The sequence below is a fragment of the Eretmochelys imbricata genome, chromosome 5 (genome assembly GCF_965152235.1).
Source record: "Eretmochelys imbricata isolate rEreImb1 chromosome 5, rEreImb1.hap1, whole genome shotgun sequence".
NCBI lineage: Eukaryota > Metazoa > Chordata > Testudines > Cheloniidae > Eretmochelys > Eretmochelys imbricata.
The window spans coordinates 97,852,414-97,872,239 of NC_135576.1; the positions used below are offsets into that span (position 1 = coordinate 97,852,414).

A 19,826-nucleotide genomic window follows, 5' to 3' on the forward strand; every position below is an offset into this window, starting at 1 on the left:
ACTCTAGCTCCTCATGGCACCACCCCCACAGTCTGGCACCTGAGGCAGCCGCCTCAGTTCACCTCAGGGTAAGGCCAGCCCCATGGCCACCCCTGCCCTACGTACTGCGCGAACCCTGCCCCCCATCGCTGTCCCTGCCCCATGCACTTTGCAAACTCAGTACCCATGGCCGCACTGCCCCGTGCTCACCCCGCCGCCCCCCTTCCCGCGGACACCCCTGATCCCGCCCCTCCTCCATCGTGACGATGTCTGTGAGATGACTACTTCGCCACTCTGCACACGGCCCCCACCCTCCTCTCTCCACGGCTTCGGTGACGTCACGAAGACCCCCGCCCCTTCCTGCCTCGCCTTCTCTTCCTCCCCACCGCCACCCGCGCGCCAGTGTGATTCCAGAGAGCGCGGGCGCCGGCCGCAGCTGCAGCGTCATCGCTGGCTCTGAGCGGCCGCTTCGAGTCCAGCCTCCTCCCTCCCGGAACAGCGCGCGGCGGCGGCACCGACCGACCGACCGACAGACACCAGCGCCGGTTTCTGCGCGTGCGGCGGCGCTTCCGTCCGGCCCGGAGCCTCGCGGCGCAGCAGTAGCAGCGCGAGCCGGCGCGCGTTGTGTAGCAGGATCCGCCTCCCCCGCTCCCACCCCTCCTCCGCGCGGCGCGTCTCGCTCCGCGCTGCTGCAGAAACAAAGGAGAGGAGCCGCGGCGGCGCGAGCTCCTTGCCGGGCCGGGACTTGCACGCGCCGGGACAGCCACCCCTCCCCCCCGCCGCCGCCGCCGGCGCCTTTGTCTGGCCTCAGCAGAACCGACCACTCGCCCGGGGCCCTCGCCAGCGGCCTCTTCGAGCAGGTCAGTGGCGCCCCGCGGCCTTTGTGTCTCGGCCGGCCGGCCGGCCTTCGTGGGTGTGGAGGGGCCGAGCAGCGCGCGGGGGGATGGGGCTAGCGAAACGCTCCGGCCCTTAACACGGGCTAGGCTCCCCCGCCTGTCCGGGGAGAAGGGCCCCGAGCAGAGGGCCCGGCCGCGGGGAGGGGGGTAACGAATGGGGCCCTTAGCCGGCGGATCCCCTTAGCCGGCGGGCCGCGGCTGCTGGGAAGAACAAAGAGCCGGAAGGGGCTGAGGAGGCCGGCGGCACCGAGCGAGCGGCTGGGCGGCGTGACTCAGGGCTTTTGAGAGGGGCCCAGCAGGCCTGGGGCTGCCGGTGGCCGGGCGAGGAACAAGGCACGTTGCCGCTCTCGCGGCTCGGGCTTGAACAGCGCTACCCGCGGCGGGTGGCTCCTGCCGCGGGAGGCTGGGGGCGCCCTGCCCTTCCCTTTGTTTTTCTGGCCTGGCTCAGTTTTGTCTTTGTCCGTTTCGATCCATATTCTCCGCGTATCTAGGGAGCGCCTCAGCTCCCTTTCTAAAGCGCAGAATGCCCTGGGTCAATCCCGCTTCTGGGGGCCTCATCTGGAGGAGGATGTCAGGATAAATAGAGATTTAGGTCAGCCGTCCCTTTCTGCCCTATCATTGACGCAATTCCCATCCATGGGTTTAGTATTGATTTCGGTATAGCTTTGTTTTTTCTGTTCTCCTTTCCCCCTCACTAAACCCGTTTAAAAATGTGAATGTATCTGGTGTGAATATTGCAGTTTGGTTAAAAAAGCACTTTTGCGTGGAGAACTAAAGTTCATTGCTGCTGTTTTATGGTATTTTGTGAAGCCCACTCCAAATTCATTGTTTGTTATGTTATTAAAGTGGCCTTGAGTTTAGCTGTAATTCACAACAAAATACCTCATATGTAGTCTTCAGCATCAAGTATTTTCCTGCCCTGGTTTAACTTGTGTAACTAGTAGCTATCCGGGTTACTGTAATAGAATCGCTAGCTGAGCTAATGCAAGTTGCAAAACATAGTTCCTCCTGTAAAAGGAAACAACCAGCGAACAAGAACCTTAACCTTTTAATCAATGTCTTCCTTCCACCTAAAAAGGAACAAACTGATATGCAGGCAAATGCTTCTGTTGAAACCACCCACCCAAAAATGCTGAGTACTGTATGTGTGTGTGAGCAAAGGCAGTGCAACAGCAGTCATCTTTTGGGCCTCAGATCATACTCAGCTGTTTTGTCTTTATGCTGTATGTTAAAAATGGTAATGGCTGTTTGAGATGACTAGCCCATGATGCTGCATTTTCTAAGTATAATTTAAGAATGTCTCCCTCTCTCTCTTCAGAGAGGAAGCTGTAATCATCCTGTTAATTGGATTTTATATTTCTCCATTACAGTGGGTGTATGCTTTGCTGCTTCAGTTCTGTGGGTTGTGTAGGAGTTGGCAACCTTTTGAGATATAAATAGAAGCTGATTTCAGAGGCCCCTGTTGACGAGGTTGTGTGTCTGAGCCTCTTGCTCAGCCTGTCACATTGCAGCCTTGTGACAGGCGGAAGCTAATGCATTCACCCATGTGACCTAAGCTTCTGAGAAATATTAAGGAAAGCAGGCACACGTGATACTATTATAAGCTGGTTTTCTAAGGGAAAGACAGAACTGAATGTGTGACATTAAGTGGATGACTGCTAAATTGTGAGGTCCCATCCTAGTTGGGAACTGCTGATGTATGACAAGCAAAGCACTTCTGTTAGGTTTATGAAACCCATAGTCATCTCAAAAAGGAAAAGGAGTACTTGTGGCACCTTAGAGACTAACCAATTTATTTGAGCATGAGCTGTAGCTCACGAAAGCTTATGCTCAAATAAATTGGTTAGTCTCTAAGGTGCCACAAGTACTCCTTTTCTTTTTGCGAATACAGAATACAGACTAACACGGCTGTTACTCTGAAAATAGTCATCTGAGCTTCCCAGTACATTAATCCAAAGGTACAAATAGCATAATTTAGTTTCTGGTTGATAAATACTTATTAAGGGATGATGAAGGTATATTTGTCTTCATACTGGTGGAGTCTTTTAAAGGACATGGTTAGTCAGGTGATACTTGGACCTGGTACAAGAAAAATGAAATGGTGCAATTTCTTTAACAGTCACTGTAAAATAACAATTTGTCCTTTTTAATTAGGGGCATGTATTTCTAGTAGGGAAAGAATGTGCTGACAGGAGCCATGAAAGTGCTTGTATTTACATTATATTCAAAACAACAATTAAAACCTAAAGCTAGATTTAAATAGCAAGTGGTAAAACATGTTTACAATATCTTCATTTTTAAGAGGAGCAAGTTGGAGTACTGGAGACTCATTCGTGGATGCTGACATGTTTAGAATTATTAAAAGGAACACCACTTAATGAAAATTAGAATCATAAACTTTAAGGTCAGAAGGGACCATTGTGGTAATCTACTCTGACCTCCTGCACTATGCAGGCCACGGAATCCCACCCACCCACTCATGTAACAAGTCCCTAACCTATGTCTGAGCTATTGAAGTCCTCAAATCATGGTTTAAAGACTTCAAGGTGCAGAGAATCCTCCAACAAGTAACCCATGCCCCACGCTGCAGAGGAAGGCAAAAAAACCCCAGGGCCTCTTCCAATTTGCCCTGGAGGAAAATTCCTTCCCGACCCCAAATATGGCGATCAGCTAAACCCTGAGCATGTGGACAAGACTCACCAGGCAGACACCCAGGAAAGAATTGTTTGTAGTAACTCAGATCCCACCCCATCTAACATCCCATCACAGGCCATTGGGCATATCTACAGTTGAAGATGAATTAATTGCCAAATTTAGGCTATCCCATCATATCATCCCTTCCATAAACTTATCAAGCTTAGTCTTGAAGCCAGATATGTGTTTTGCCCCCACTGCTTCCCTTGGAAGGCTGTTCCAGAACTTCACTTCTCTGATGGTTTGAAACCTTTGTCTAATTTCAAGTCTAAACTTCCTGATGCCCAGTTTATATCCATTTGTTCTTGTGTCCACACTGGTACTGAGATTAAATAATTCTTCTCCCTCCGTGGTATTTATCCCTCTGATATATTTGTTAGCACTTATATCCTCGGAATATCTAAATTGTAGGGCCTAAAGTTACTATAGATTAGAAGAAAATATTTTCTGTATTTTTAGTTCATCTGGCAGTACTTTGTATAGTCCACTGTTTCTGCTGTTTAGCTGATCAGTTCCATCTGCATGGGTCCTTAAAATAAATGAAAAATGGTTGTAAAACCACAATTTGGTAGAAGCCTATGACAGGTGTCAAAAAGGCAGGTCTTGTCAAGGTAATGAACTAGAGATCTAGATCAAGAGATGTCACTAACTTTCTGAGTGACCTTGTGCAAGTCACCTAATTTCTTTGCTTCAATTCCAGATCTGTAAAAGGGTACATGTAACTGTTCCTTTTTGCCCCTTGGTGTGCTTTATCTAGTTTGTAAATTTTCTGGGTCAGGGATTTTCTGTGTATTTACAGTACTTACTATAGTGGGCCCTCAATCTCCCTTGGAGCCGCACAGTGATATGATACTCCACTGTAGTTTCAGCTACTATAATATCCCTAAAGAAAGGCTTATCTTTGGGAGACGCAGACCTTTAATTTACAGAACTATGTTTTGGTCCATAGCAAGCACCTGTGTATCAACATATGTATATTGGGTTGCTGTGAACCTTAAATGAGTCTTTTCAAATATCTGTAATTCACTTTGGATGTAACTAGAGAGGGAGACACTAATATGGAGAGGCTGTTTTGTCAAAATACCTAGCTCTCCAAGTTTTAAAAAGTTCATTGTGCCCCAAAAGGTGTATTGTTTTAAAACACAATTTTTCTAGTGGCCCAGTCTAATATTTTAATTTGCCCTGGATTTATAGGAGATCACTTAATTATACTGTGCCCCTGTTATAATAGTGCTCTTGGGAGCCAAGGGTTCCTTGCTATATCAGGTTTTCTACTAAACTTGCATTGCAGAGATAAATCACTAGTGAAGGTGAGGTATTTGTATTGTTAATTTTTGCTGTTTGTTATGCAGAGGTGAGGACTTTTATTATCCAGTGCCAGACATTTGAGCCCTTTAGAATCATAGAAGACCAGGGTTGGAAGGGACCTCAGGAGGTCATCTAGTCCAACCCCCTGCTCAAAGCAGGCACAATCCCCAATTTTTTTTTTTTTTTTTTGCCCCAGATCCCTAAATGGCCCCCTCAGGGATTGAACTCACAACCCTGGGTTTAGCAGGCCAATGCTCAAACCACTGAGCTATTCCCACCCATGGGTACCTTTCTATAAATTCTTGAGCCAGAGTACTTTGCTGAGCTTATGGAAATGAGTAGGCTGTGTAAATGGGTGTATTTTAGCAGCCAATGCGTTTCTTGCAAGAGTTCTGTTCAAGTTTGTTGCAAATGCAACTTTTAAAGCACCGAAAAATAAGTTCGTGATGTTTCAGGAATGCCTGCTGACCCTGTATATGGAAGATTCTGCACACATGTTGCTGCCAGTTAACATACAGTGTCAGCTTTCATACAAACAAGACTTACTCTGTTTTGGAAATTACTTCTATAGTTAAAAGTGCATATTGAAATTGACCGTTGGCTAGTACTTGTAGTAAACTTCCCACTCTGCTTTATTGAGTGTATTGCCAAAATACAATTTGTTAACTCCTGGAACTTCTGAGTTGAAATTATCCAGGACCCACATATCATATAAGCAGTGAAGGCAGTTTATTTGCTGCCTAGTCTGTTGATAAATAGATTATATTGATTTCCAGAATTGATTAGTGTACACAGATTTGGTGTGGTTTATTCAGCGGATCTGACTTCGGGAATAGAAAATACTCAAAATGAGTGACAGTGACACAGGTTTGTTTTTGTTTTTTTTTTTACTGCTCAGTGATGAGTGAAGTGAATCTGTTCATAAGGGTGCATAATTACATGTACCCTTCTTCCAACCTACGTGATATCATTGAAATTTTTCTACTAGGATTTTAGAAAGGTATAACAATATCTATGCTTTCCATTACTGCAACTTTACTTTTTCTACAAATATCAGCATTCTTAACAAAGGCTACATTTGTGTTATGTAAAGATACTAATGACTGTCTCCTACAAACTATGATCGATTTTGGTTACATGCCAACTTTTAATGCAGTTATCTGGTTTTATTTACAGCACAGAGATGGCTCAGGAGACGAACCAGACCCCAGGGCCCATGCTGTGTAGTACTGGTTGTGGATTTTATGGGAATCCTAGGACAAATGGAATGTGCTCCGTCTGCTACAAAGAGCATCTTCAGCGACAGCAGAATAGTGGCAGAATCAGTCCAATGGGTAAACTTCTTTATTTGGAGAAATGTCTGAGAAGATGGCAGGAATTGTAGGACAAATGTTGGAGGCAGGAACATCTGCAATGGCTATGCTGAAAACAAAATTATGTTGATTTGTACATTCTGGACAACACACTATACTTGGTGCCCCACCCTAAGTCTCTGCTGAGCACTTGATCCATATATTTAGATGATCGCTTTAGTTGTATTTCATTGGCATGCAGTTTTAAAGACACAGCAATCTAATCAAATATCAAGTAATTGGGTGAGAACAGCTAAACTAATATTATACATAAGTGTGCTTGAGTAGTTATTAATTTATATTCTACACGTTTACTTAACTTTCAAATTTCTATTGCATAGGAACAGCCAGTGGTTCAAGCAGTCCTACCTCAGACTCTGTATCAGTTCAGAGAGTAGATGCTAGCTTAAACTGTGAAGGTGCTGCTGGCAGCACATCTGACAAATTAAGGTAAGTTGTAGATTACTGTTTTGAGGCTAAACTGAGTTAAATCCATAAAACAAATAGAGGGTTTATACTTAAAACAACCATGGTGTAGGTGTACTGATATCACCATTGTAGTTAGTTTTTGGAGGAATAAATAGCTGACAAACTGTCTCGTGGAGAACTATGATTGACCGATGCTTTGTGAACTTAATTGAAGATTGCTGATGTAAGTGGTATACGATGTTTGGTATTAGACGGCTGGATATTGCAAGAACGCTTTCTTGATTCTTAGCTGAACAGCAGTTTGCTACATGGCTTCTTCAGTCTTCTAGAGCAGTATTTCTCATCCTTTTTGATACCAGGGACCAGCTTGCTGCCTTCCTAAACTGTGTTGGGGAGATCTTTGGGACCGGTACTGGTCCATGGACCAGCTGTTGAGAAATACTGCTGTAGAGTGAGTGAAGTAATTATTAAAAGAAGCATCTTTCATTACTTTCTTTAATTATGGTAGAAGCTATCTCTGTAGTGGCAAAACAAATAGTTTAAACTGCTGAGAATATTTAAGTAGAGTTTAGACAACACATACATTTAGTGTAAACTCAAAACTAACATGAATTGCTTTTTCTCATTGAACGTAACAGAAATGTACCTGTTGCCGCCTTGCCCGTAACACAGCAAATGACAGAAATGAGCATTTCAAGAGAGGAAAAAGTAACACCGAAAACAGAGACAACAGAGCCAGGTGTGCCATCAAATTAACTTTGAATACAACTAGTGGATTTTAGCAGAAGTTGACAGTTTATATTTTACCGTCTCTTCCCTCACCATCATAATACTGTCCTAGGAGAAATATTAAAAACTGAAGGTGGTGGTTCTGAATATTTGAGTGTACGTTTGTAGTGCAGAGAAAAATAGCTGGGGCTAAATTTCACCTTTGGACATGCACACAATTCCCATTGAAGACTTTGACAAGAGAGCAAGTTCGGCTCTTAAACTTTCAGTTTAAATTTTGAAACACTTAGAATTGTACACTATTGTTTTTAGAATTGTAAGGGAAAAGAACCGGAGGGCTAAAATTACAGGGCTAAAATGATAGAAACCTCTGTTGAAAATCTAGGAGAACCTTTGTCTCAAATTTCTGTTGGCTTGTGGACATAAATATGGCTTCTTGTATTCAGCCATATTAGAGAAGGAAACGCAGCATTTTTGGAGGATAAATAATTACTTGAGCTTACTGGCTAAAAATTTTTAAGACTATATATTTCTTTTATAACTCTGTCCCAGGGCTGTGCTCTTAGTTTAATGCATGTGACAGACAAGTCTGTTGAAGGACGGACTGATCAAGCACCTGTGGAATAATTGATCCATTGTTCTTGAACTGGAGTGAACTTAATCGTTGGGCCATATTATGTTCATAATCCAAGCGGATGCTTTAGAAGTTGTACTTTTACGTTGGGAAGGTTACAGATACTTTACAATGGTATTATTTAAAGAAAAGAAAAGTTAGAGCATTAACTTCTTTGTGAAAAGCAGGTCTACACCAACAGATACCAAGTTCTTGAACCAATATTTTTGTTAAACTGTCACACACAAGTTTGAATAATGTGTATATTATTCTACAGCTACTAACACTAATGTTGTCTTTTCCTTTCTCCCATTTGGTATGTGTCCTTCAAAACACTTCATTTAAATAGCTTTATAAAATTGGTATTTGTTTTGTAAATGCTGCCATAGTTTTAAACGATTTTTTTCTGTGATACTTAGACAAAATTACCATTTTTCAAAACTGGAAAAATCTGAAGGTGAAGAGTCACAGGAAGATTACATTAACTAGCCCTTTATTTCTGTCTAGGTTTTTTTTCCTGTTTGAGCTGCTTTCATGTCTTGCATTAAACTGTTTTGTATTCATACTTTGGCTCTGGCTATTTGGGATGTAAAAGAGGTGTATCAGTAATATGATTCTGTGACATGGATTGATAAATACAAGTGTATTTATTGCTCTGATGCTTTTTGGGGTGTGTACAGAGTTTAAGGAGACTTTTATAAGCTATGCAAGTTTCAGATTATCTCCTGTAACTTAGTCGTGTCCCTTTTAACAATGCATCTTGAGGTCATACCTGAGAGTGCCAATGAGGAAGGAAACAGTATATGTAAAATAAGGTAGTAATGACAGTGTGGCAAGTGAGTCAAATTGAAAATTCTTAACCATTTAAAATTAGTTACCAAATTGCAGAAGTCCTCTTTGAAACTGATAACTTGTAAGCTTCTGATCTCATTGGGGATGAACAGATGACAATCGACACCAAAAACTATGCTATGCAAAAGAATACTTTAGTCTTTCTATGCTAACAGAAGCTGCATGGCGAAAGTTGCTTATAACCATTCTTAATTTAATATATTTGTTATTAATTACCAGGCTAATAGCAAATGCCTCTGTGGAACTCAAAAGCCAGGATTTTTTTGCAGTTTAGATGGAAAGGAACAGAAATTACATACTGGAAGTACATGTAAATACCTGGAAAACCTTAGGTTGATTCTTTTTTCTTTTCTTTTTCCCCCCCCCCCCCTGCTTTGAAATCTTTACACTGGCACGCTTCCAGCGTATTTGGCTCTTTAGGAAAACTGCTCTCTGCTCCAGTGTTTTGTCTCCAGTCTGTATTCCTTAAACTCTACATATGGCCATTCAACGGGTATCTTAAAGCCAGTTTTGCCAGACCATAGAATCTAGCCTCCCTCTAATTTTTTGTTTTTTATCAAGTCTTTATATTGTGCCTACTATAGTATCTGAGCACTCTTCAAAACTGAATAACTTATGTGTAGACTGTTCACGTCTTTCTTTTCTTCCTCCATTCTGGCAGCACCTAGGATTTCTTAGATTCTTTCCTCAGAACAGGAGGAGGGAAAATCATGGGGGAAATAGTCTATGATAACACTGTATCAAGGAGGAAGGATTTGTTCATCTTAAGTCATGACCAGATTTAGGTTTGTCATCTGCCACTCTTTAAGAGAATATCAGTGGGCAGGCTTGCTGAAAAGGCTTTGGCTGCTCCTCTCACTAATCTTGTCCTGTTTAAGTTCGATAGTCTGCAAGTATCACAGTTGTTTGGAGGGTTCATGATCACAAAGAAAAAAGATGTCCTTTGAACAGACTTGGTCAAAGCCCATTTAGCATCTTGAGGATAAATACTAAACTTGATCCATTCACTTAGTGGGTAGTCATTAGAGACCTGAGCACTAGTGTCATGTCCTTCAACTTTTATCGCATGTGGATTTGTGGGTGCGTGCCCAAATACAACAGTCTGTGGTCACAAATGCATGGAATACCATGGCGTGGGTCAGACTTGTGCCTGACAGGATGCAGTCTTCTAGCGAGCTATAGATAGAAAGGTGCTTTTCTTGCTCCTGTTGCTATTTGGAGGTCTAGTTTGAACTCCAAAACCACATACCATTTTGTGACATTAGGAAAGAGAATTCTGTTGGAAAAAAACTTGTTGATATTTCCCTCTACCCACCATCACTTCAGTTTTTCCAAGATTGAACTTCAGCTAGCTGCTCCTCCAGAAATAAATATATCCAGGTACTGTGACAAGTAGTGTGGCTATTACTAGCATTTGGGATGAAGATATTTTGAGTATCTGTGTATTGTAGGCTCTTCGGATTATGGCACCTGGCAATCTCTCCCAGAAGCTTGTAGATGTCAGAGTTGGGGAGAGAATGTGTAACACTCCATAAACAGTCTATCAAGAAAGGGTAAGCAAATAGGGCTTACCTGCATCTACATGTCCTAGTCTTTCAAGTAACTGAAACTTTTATCTGTTTCCATCTGTTTAATTTTATCATTCATCTAGACTGTAAACTGTTTAGGGTGGGAACTGAACGTGATGTATATGCTTAGCATGTTATTTTCGGATGTCTAAGTGTTTGTTTAAACAAAGTCAAAACATACCTTCGTCAGACTTACTGGGTGTGAAGGGGAACCTTAAAAAAAGACATGTTTAATCATTTAAAAGGGGTGGTTTGCATTAAAGTCACAGAGTCTTGACCCTTGTAAAACTACATTGCACTTTTGGATTTACAGTCCAAGAAAAGCTTCTTAAATGAAACTAGACTCAACCGGGACCCCAAATGTTCATGGGAGAAACCACTGAAAACTAGCTTTAGAATGAGGCAGTTTAGCTATGCTACCTTTACTGCCATACTGAATTTACTGTAATACAAGAATGTCTGGGTTTGGCATAAATGTGGGCTGTTGCTCTTTTCTAAATTACCGTAGGAGTGTTCGTATGGGAAAGTGGAGAGCACTCTCATAGGCAAAGGTAACTCTTCTCTCTCTGAGAATAGAGCTCATAGCAGGGAACTGTGTGAACCAATGGTGTAATAGTCAGAAATGTAGCTGCTGTTGCAGTCTTAGGTCTGGCCTACACTAGAAAATTAGGTTGGCATAATTGTGACTCAGGGATGTGAAAAATCCATACCCCTGTGCAGTGTAGTTAAGATAACCTAAGTCCCTGTGTAGACAATGCTAGGTTGACAGGATTCTTCCATCAGTTTAGCTACCACCTCTTGGGGAGATGGATTACCTACACTGACAAGAAAATCCCTCCCATTGGTGTAGGTAGTGTCTACACTGAAGCACTACAGTCTCATCTGGCTATTGTTAGATTGGAAAACCCATATTAATCTCATTTTATTACAAACAGTAGTGCTTTAATCTGGAATGTGTTGTTTGTGCAGTAAGTATTTTATAGCTCAATGCTTTTAGGGTTTTTCAAATTTTTTATTTCAGAAATCAAGTAAACTTATGTACAATTTAGATTGTTTAAAGAGTAGGTGGTCACAGTGCTTTACCTATTAAACACTGGGGGGATCTCTCAAAGGAATACTAACAAACACAACTATATACTTGGTTTACCATGTGACCTTAAATTTAAACTTTCCTGTATACATTGATATTCAAAGTAGGTCTTATGACTTACATAGCACTTACCATGAACGTATGATACTTTCTATTCATAGTTCTTTATGAAGGTAGGTTAAATAACGCTTACCCTTCTCTCCATTTTTGCATTTAAATGGTGAAGTGGCCGTATTCCTGACTTCCTAGCACGTGGTGTAATAAACACAGCTGTAGGTTTATAGCTAAAGATTTCAGTATTAATATAAAACCTTAAACGTGGTATTGTATATGCTATGAATTTTGCATAGTTTCTGGGAAAGGAATGCAGTGTCTTGGGCTGTACCTACATTCTTGAACAAATGCTCGTTGTTGAATTATTTAAATTTAATCTGGAGCTCTCATTTCAGTTTGCTTTATTTTTTTGCTTTTTCCATAGTTGTTACTCAACCAAGTCCATCAGTATCTCAGCCCAGTACTTCTCAGAATGAAGAGAGTGCTCCTGAATTGCCCAAACCAAAGAAGAACAGATGCTTCATGTGCAGAAAGAAGGTTGGCCTTACAGGTATATGAAAAGGCTTTGTCAATACTTAACAGCTTTTGTTGACTAGCATTTGCATTTACTAGTCCTCTGGATGGAACATTGTATTTGGTATTTTCTAAAACTCACTTTGGGTAGGAAGCATTTCAGAATTCATTGGGATGAGACCCTGTGAAACAGCTGTGTTTTTTGAAATGCATGGAATCTTTCTTTTTTCATGTATTGCTCTTACAGAATAGTTGTAGTAAATACTTGGTTCTTTGTCTGTAGTGACTAAGCTTTAAAATCATAGTTTAGCTAGAGCTGAAAGTGACACTGCTTCCTTTTGTTTGTACAGGGTTTGACTGCCGATGTGGAAACTTGTTTTGTGGACTTCACCGTTACTCTGATAAGCACAACTGCCCATATGACTACAAAGCAGAAGCTGCAGCTAAAATCAGGAAAGAAAATCCAGTTGTTGTGGCTGAAAAAATCCAGAGAATATAAACTAAACTACTTGTGAAAAGACTGACTTTGTTTTTATTTTAATATATCCTAGGAAAACATTAAAGAGCAGGTGCATGGCCATTTTCTTTTGATGTTCTCCAGAGTTTTACTTTAGTCTTGTCTGTCTTATTGATATTTCAGGATGTTTGGGTGTTTGTTACAGGCAGAATTGGATAGATACAGCCCTTTTAAAATGTATATGCCCTCCCCAGAATAAAATTGGATTAATTAAGACCTGCACAGAACGTTATAAATGCACAGAGGACAAATTGTCTAGTTCACGTGTGCCAAACAAATGTATCAAATCTGCATGTCTGCAGCAGATCTGCCTTTTGGGAATGTAATTGAGGTAGATCATCTTTAGCTAGTGTTATGTGCCTGTTTGGGGGAAAAAGATACACCAGAAAAAAGTTGGCAGTCTACTTCTACCATAGTTAAATCTTCTCCTATCTTTAATTTCCACAGTTCATTGTTTTGAAGCAGAATGTGAGCTCACATAGGGGATCCACCTTACATAGAGGAGTGTTGGTGCCATATTTAAGATATAGTTAATGTTTAATAAATGCAGCAGGAAAAGTGAGAAATTGATACTTAAAGGGTGTGAACGATCCTGGAAATGACTACATTGTATAGTTCAGAACAATCAGAACAGGTTCCCAAAGGAAATGCCCTCTTAAAAACTTCATGAACTGGCCTGCAACAGAAGGTTTGTCTGCTTTACTCTTGCATAGCTAAAAATGTTGTGTAGCAGAATGCTGTAAGATTTTTATTTACAAAAGAAAAAAAGCTGTTTGTTTTTAGATTTACCACAGCAGCTATATCAAGTAACAATATGTTGGAATCTAAGTTGCAAAGATGTTTGAGCAGTTTAATTTTTCATGTATCTTCATGTTGGGTTCAAGAGAGTAAGAGCTTTTTTATTTAATAGTTTCTTAAATAAAATAAGGTGGCACCATTCTGCATGGAAAACCATACCCAACGTGGCTGCTGTAGACTTGAGTGGTACCTGGCACCACTCTGAGGGCTGCTTTATCATTTTTAATTGTATTTGGGTGTAGGACTGTAGTGTTCTTGGGTGTATTGCATGGGCTGCATTATCTACAGCATTGTACAATAACTCTAGAAAAGGCAGTATACTTCACTGATGCTTGTCTGGTAATATCACTTCTGTGTTATAATGGAAGTTTTTTGTGATGTATGAAACTTGTTTTTTATATAAACCAGTACAGTTTAGACTAGTGTTGTGGTAATGCCTGTTCTCATCTGTAAATAGTTAACTATGTACACAAGGCTCTACTTCTGATTTTTATTGCAATGTTCAGTCTTAGTTTTTACTTCACTATTAAAAGCATCAGGTTTTTTGCTTTAACTTTGTCCTCCAGTTCTGAGTTATTAGATATACAAATGTGTACAGATAGTTCATATTTATGTATTGCACATAATCATGCTACCCAGCATCTATGCTATGTTGTATTATGTAAATAATAAAATCATGTACAGAGGGAAATAATTCCTTTTGTTATAGTTCATTGGGTTTTGAGTTACTGGATAACCCGAGGCTGTCTTATGGATGGGGGAAGAGCTGCAGCTAGTTTCTGCTCTGTGGACTTTTTTTTTCTATGTGCCTTAAGTCTGTATATTTCTAACCTGTTTGGCTTTCATTTACCAATTTAAGATGGCTTCTTTGCGTGAGAAAATCGTAGCAGATGGAATACAAACTAATTTTCTTGGTGGCCAGATTATTTCAGCATATAACACCAACATCATGTCTACAGGGAAGGAGGAGAGCATTAGCTGTGAACTCAAAGGCCTTTTTTTTTTTTTTTTTTGGGCTGCTTTGCCTACGAATCTATTTCCAATGGATCTCTGGGACCAAATAACTAGTATACTGTACAGCACCATTTTATCCAAACCTTTGAAAACAGGAGCATTTCCACTGGGCCCTTCCCTGGGATCTATACCTAAATGTGGATTTCAAATATGGGGCTGTGAGAGTTGCCCTTCCCAACTATGCAAAGGAGCCACAGGTTGGTGTGCATGGCACACGGTTACTTGTTGGAAAGAGGCAGCCTTCACCAATGGATAATACATGTGAACTTGTAATGGAAACTGAGATAAAAGTTGTCGTCCATCCAGTCTACTGATTCTGCATGTGCTTGCTTATTGTCACTGCTTGTTCTTATGACATGGGGAAAGGGCTTGCTCGGGAGCTTCACATCCCAAGATGAGGATAATCCATATCCGTATAAGCCAAAAGGAACCACATTAAAACAGTGAAAAGTACCGTTTCTCCAACCCTGGAATTTAAAGTAGAAAGCATAATGAGATCTGTTACCTTCTGATCCTGAGAAGTAGAGATTTGCACATGGATATTTGAAGAGAATTCAGGTTGGGAGTTTGTGGATAGAGAACCCTAACTATATTTATGCCATCAAGAACAGTTTGTGAAAACATGTCAGTGATGTCATGGGTTAGTATGACTTAGGGGTTATCTGAGGAAGTATGGGACACTTGAATTAAATTTCACGAGTTTAAATTCATGTGGTGTTTCTCAAAAATTCCTAATTGACAGCTATAGTTTACATCACTTCCATCCCTTTCTCAGACAAATGCCCATCCCCAGGACTTGTAAGATAACAGAGTATATTGTGTGGGATCTCACACACTGCTCCATCCAATCACATTTAATCTACATGTAAGCTTGTTACAGGTGAGGTTTGAGTATATATGAAAATTAGTCATTTAAAGAAAGCAAACAGGTGCTTGACATAGCACTTTAGATAAAATTAACTGCAAACCAAATGTGCTGCCCCAATGAATGTGGTTTTAAAAAAAATCACACCAAAAACATGGAAAGATTGTGTAAATTTTTGAAAATTGCTTAAGTCATGTGTGGATGGATGCTTTAAAACAATTTACATAAAGCTTTGCATTACCACACAGGTCTAATTTATTGCTGAAATTCTTTTATGCAAGAGTCATGCTTAGCATGGCAGGGGCCAGGCCTTTGGGAAGGTGAATGTGGCTACTTAATTCTCTGCCCTCTCCCAGTGCAGTAGCTCAAGCTATTGGATACTAGCTTGTAGCAGATAGGTGTACCCACTGAGGAAATCCTCAGCAGTACAAAGTGTCAGTTTCTCTGTTTTTGGAACAAACAGGTACGATGTCTGGTCTGCTCTACTAATGAACCCAAATTCAGGCATATGGGATGTTGGGTATTAAGACCTCTTTATTTTAATTGTACTGGTTTCAGAGTAACAGCCGTGTTAGTCTGTATTCGCAAAAAGAAAAGGAGTACTTGTGGCACCTTAGAGACTAACCAATTTATTTGAGCATGAGCTATATTCTCTGTGTATATATAAAGTCTGCTGCAGTTTCCACGGTATGCATCCGATGAAGTGAGCTGTAGCTCATGAAAGCTCATGCTCAAATAAATTGGTTAATTTGAGCATGAGCTTTCATGAGCTACAGCTCACTTCATCGGATGCATACCGTGGAAACTGCAGCAGACTTTATATATACACAGAGAATATAGCTCATGCTCAAATAAATTGGTTAGTCTCTAAGGTGCCACAAGTACTCCTTTTAATTGTACTGGTACTGAAATAACCATACTGCTGATTTTAGAGTTCTAATATCACTTAGAGCTGGTCTTTCATTTCACATTCTCATTGCAGTGTAGCATGTTGCATCATATCATGGTTTATGAAAACTGAATTTCCTTATAAAGTAACCTTTTCCAAAAGCATGAACGTTCATATTCCAACCTAGCCTTCAATGGAGACTGACATGACTGAGGCCAGAGCTATTGGCTAATTTTTATGCTATGTATATTCATTGTGTACTTATTTTACATGTTAAAACCTCTAAATGTAAATTCAGAAGACAAATGCCCAAGTGAAGGGAAGAACGGTTTAGAGTGCAACATTACTGAGAGGATGTAATTGTCTACTTGTACTAGTGTAAACACCAAGGTTGGAGAAGGTATATTGTTTAGCTTGTTATGAAGGGTACAACTACAAGAAGGGCATTAGTTCAAGAAAAGGTAACTTCTGTCTTCTATGATACTGTGAGTATTCCACTTTTAGAAAAAGAAAACTGGTTTTAAGCACCTCAGTCAATGGACTGACAATCTCAATAAATAGTTAGAAAATGTACTGTTGAGCAATCTGGCATTGGGAAAGGGATGAAATAGTTGACTTCCTAGCAGTGTATGTCGTCATATGATCCAAGAACGTAAGAGCAATCCACCTTAGTACTTTAATAGATGTTAGTTATTCTAATTAGATGGCTACTCTGACCATTTTTCTGTATTGATGGGTCTTCAAATTTGAAGTGGTAGATAGTTAGAAACAGGAAAACCACCTGTCAACAAAGAAACCTGATCACTTGATACTAGACCTCATTTAACATTAGACAACTATGCTGAGATGGTTTTTATCTAACTGCAGAGTACAATAAAAATATGCGGTCCTGGAGAAGTGTTTTTTTTAAATGCCCAATGATTTTTCCTTATGATAATGACCAACACTTGCTAATGCTGTACAAACATAGGAAGATATGGAGGAAGAATGTATAAGTGTAAATGGTCAGGTTGATGACGAGCACATCTCATTTTTTCCCTTAAAGCAGCCACATTATGGAAACCCCCAGATCTTTTAAATAGTCTTCACCTGGCAAACCCAACTATGGTTGCTATTCCCTAGATGGAATGGGCAGGACAGGCCCCTACAACACTTCCTTCCAAGCTGCCACCATAAGATGTCTGTTTTTCCTAAAGCTTGGTGATTGCCCTCTGCTATGTTGGCCCTTTGGGGCTACTAGGCACAAAACAGGGCTGGAAGGCCCTGACTTGCTCCTGGCAACCTCTTCTGTACTTGGTGCTTTGGAAATGCTTCCTAATCTGATTAGGATACAGATCCTAAACACAAATTCACAAATACTGTAGATATAACCCACAATAAGTATAACTACTGGTTTAGGAATTGGTTGGTTGCTTAGGCACCAAGGAATAGATTTGGTTTCGCTCTATGTATATACAAGGATAATGACTGGATGTACTTTCCTAGTTTGCCAACAATTTAGGTTTTTCTCTCCCAAATTTAGAATGAAAGATCAATGTCCTAAATTCTTAGAGAAATTTGGCCTTTAGACTGCTATGATTTAATCCTCTGATTTATACTGTAGACCTAGCTTCCATTGCCTACAGTGATAGAGAACCCCTCCCCTTGCTGTAGTGTCTACACTGAAGTGCTACAGAGGTGTAGGCGCTGCTGTAGTGCTTTAAATGTAGACACTAGGCTTCTGACTTTTTTCAAAAACTCCTATGTGTAACACCAAGAGAATAGCCTCCTAACATTATACGCTCTTATACAGCTTTCTAGAAATTTCTCACAATAGAACCAATTTTAAAATTGCAAAAATTGGTAACTTTTTAATTCATAAATAATATAGCTGTCAAATATTTCACTAACTAACTTCAAAAAGTACTTTGGGCATTTTTTTTAAAGAGTTCATGAATGGATGCTAGTCTTAAAATGACTGAGGCAGCAGATTTGACTACTGCAGTGACTTAATATCCATTTTTTGTGTTAGAAAAATGAGACATCATTTAGCCCTGAAACTAAAAAGTAGGGGTGGGTGGAGGAATGACCAAGTTTAAAAAAAAAATGGAATATCTTTGGGTCTGATAAATATATTTTAAGCAAAAGTTAATGGGATATAAGTTCTGCAGTATAATGTCTGTGGAAATGGCAAACTGATGGAGGGGAAGCCTGCTATTCAGTTTCATTATTGCCTACTGAGCTTTATAGTGCATTATATTCAATATACCAGAGATACAAAGGAAAACTTGATTTTTTTCAGGCATCAAACATTTGGGTTCTGGAAGATGTACAAAAAAGTTTATAGATTGCAGCACTTAAGTAATCCCACACATGACGTTTTTAAGAGAGACCTTTTAAAATTTTAAATGTCCTTGTTAGCCTGAAGGTATGCATTCAAAGAAGTCCTCTGTCCCCTACACTTTTGGTTGCAGAAAAAGGGACAAAAAACATACTAGTTTGGCCTAAATTTTTTAGAGGTAGGTGGGAGCCCACATGCCCTTACTCCTCATCTCATTTCCAGTACTGCAAACACTATGTCAGGCAAACAGAAGATTTATGACCCTGAACTAATCAAGAGGGAGCCATGGTGCCAGAAAGGAAGGGGAAGCCTTAAGTCTGGTCTTAACTTGAAAGTTTTAATAGTCTAACTATTTCAGTTAGGGGTCTCTTTTCTTTTTTTTTTTACGTGACCAGCTATAATGGCAAAAGCCATAGTATGAATGCAGTTATATTGGTCTGAAGGTGACTTATATCGGTGGTGATCCCCTTTCTGTACAGTATCTGTATATTGGTACAACTATGTCCACACTAAGGTATTAATATCACTTAAACTATACCAATATAGTTAAAACGGTATAGTTTCCAATGTAGACAAGCTCTTAGGGACTAAGGCAGAGGCACTAGGTCTTGTGTCAATGCTTCAACCTTCTGCAGATGTCTTGAGAGCTATGGGAGCTATCTGCCTTTGACCACATGACACGAGGGCAACTATGCCTCTCAAGACCAATGTCGGTCCATAAATTCAGTAGTGATTAGTTTGTCAGTCCCCCTGTGCTGCAGGAAGCAGAGTCAGATGTTTTTGATTGACTGGACTGACTCACTCCAGATAACTCCTCCCATTACAGAGCCCTGCCAGAATTTGCCCTGCCTCTAATGTTGTAGCAGTGTACTCAGGTGCTCTGTAGAATGACCATACCATGATTAACTTTTCTTTTTCCCTTTTTTCCTACGGTCTTTTTTCTCCGCTCTCCACTTTGTAATGCAGAGCTATTGCCTTGGGAAGGGCCATTAAAATTCACTTCACAGTTGCCTGGAGCGCCATGGGGACTTTAACTAAAATCTCCCTCCAGATTAGCATTGGTCATGGCCAAAAAGCAAAGTAGGGAAAGGGCAGGGTCTGTGCACAGCATCCTTGGCTGAGTTCACTGAAGGAGGAAAGAGTTCCTTTTATTCCACTAGTATTGGTACTCCTGCAGTTACAAAGCAGGCTGCCAGCATGCCCCATAGGACAGCCCAGCAGTATCTACAAACTAACAAGAGACCCAGAGAGGACAGGTGTTGATACCAGGAGTTTAATATGTGGCGACTGGCATAGACCATGCCCCATCACTAGGTGAACTACAAAGGTCTCAGGAGCTCCAGCCT

General features: G+C 40.7%; 1 protein-coding gene across 1 annotated transcript; it reads left to right on the forward strand.

The window, feature by feature from the left end:
- The first annotated feature begins 358 nt into the window (after positions 1–358).
- On the forward strand, positions 359–14,086 carry ZFAND5 (zinc finger AN1-type containing 5). Its single transcript, XM_077817580.1, has 6 exons — positions 359–839; positions 6,054–6,211; positions 6,571–6,679; positions 7,297–7,397; positions 11,989–12,114; positions 12,428–14,086. The coding sequence occupies exons 2-6, from the start codon at positions 6,061–6,063 to the stop codon at positions 12,574–12,576; spliced, it is 636 nt and encodes a 211-aa protein (XP_077673706.1). The 5' UTR covers positions 359–839; positions 6,054–6,060; the 3' UTR covers positions 12,577–14,086.
- The last annotated feature ends 5,740 nt before the right edge of the window (positions 14,087–19,826 follow it).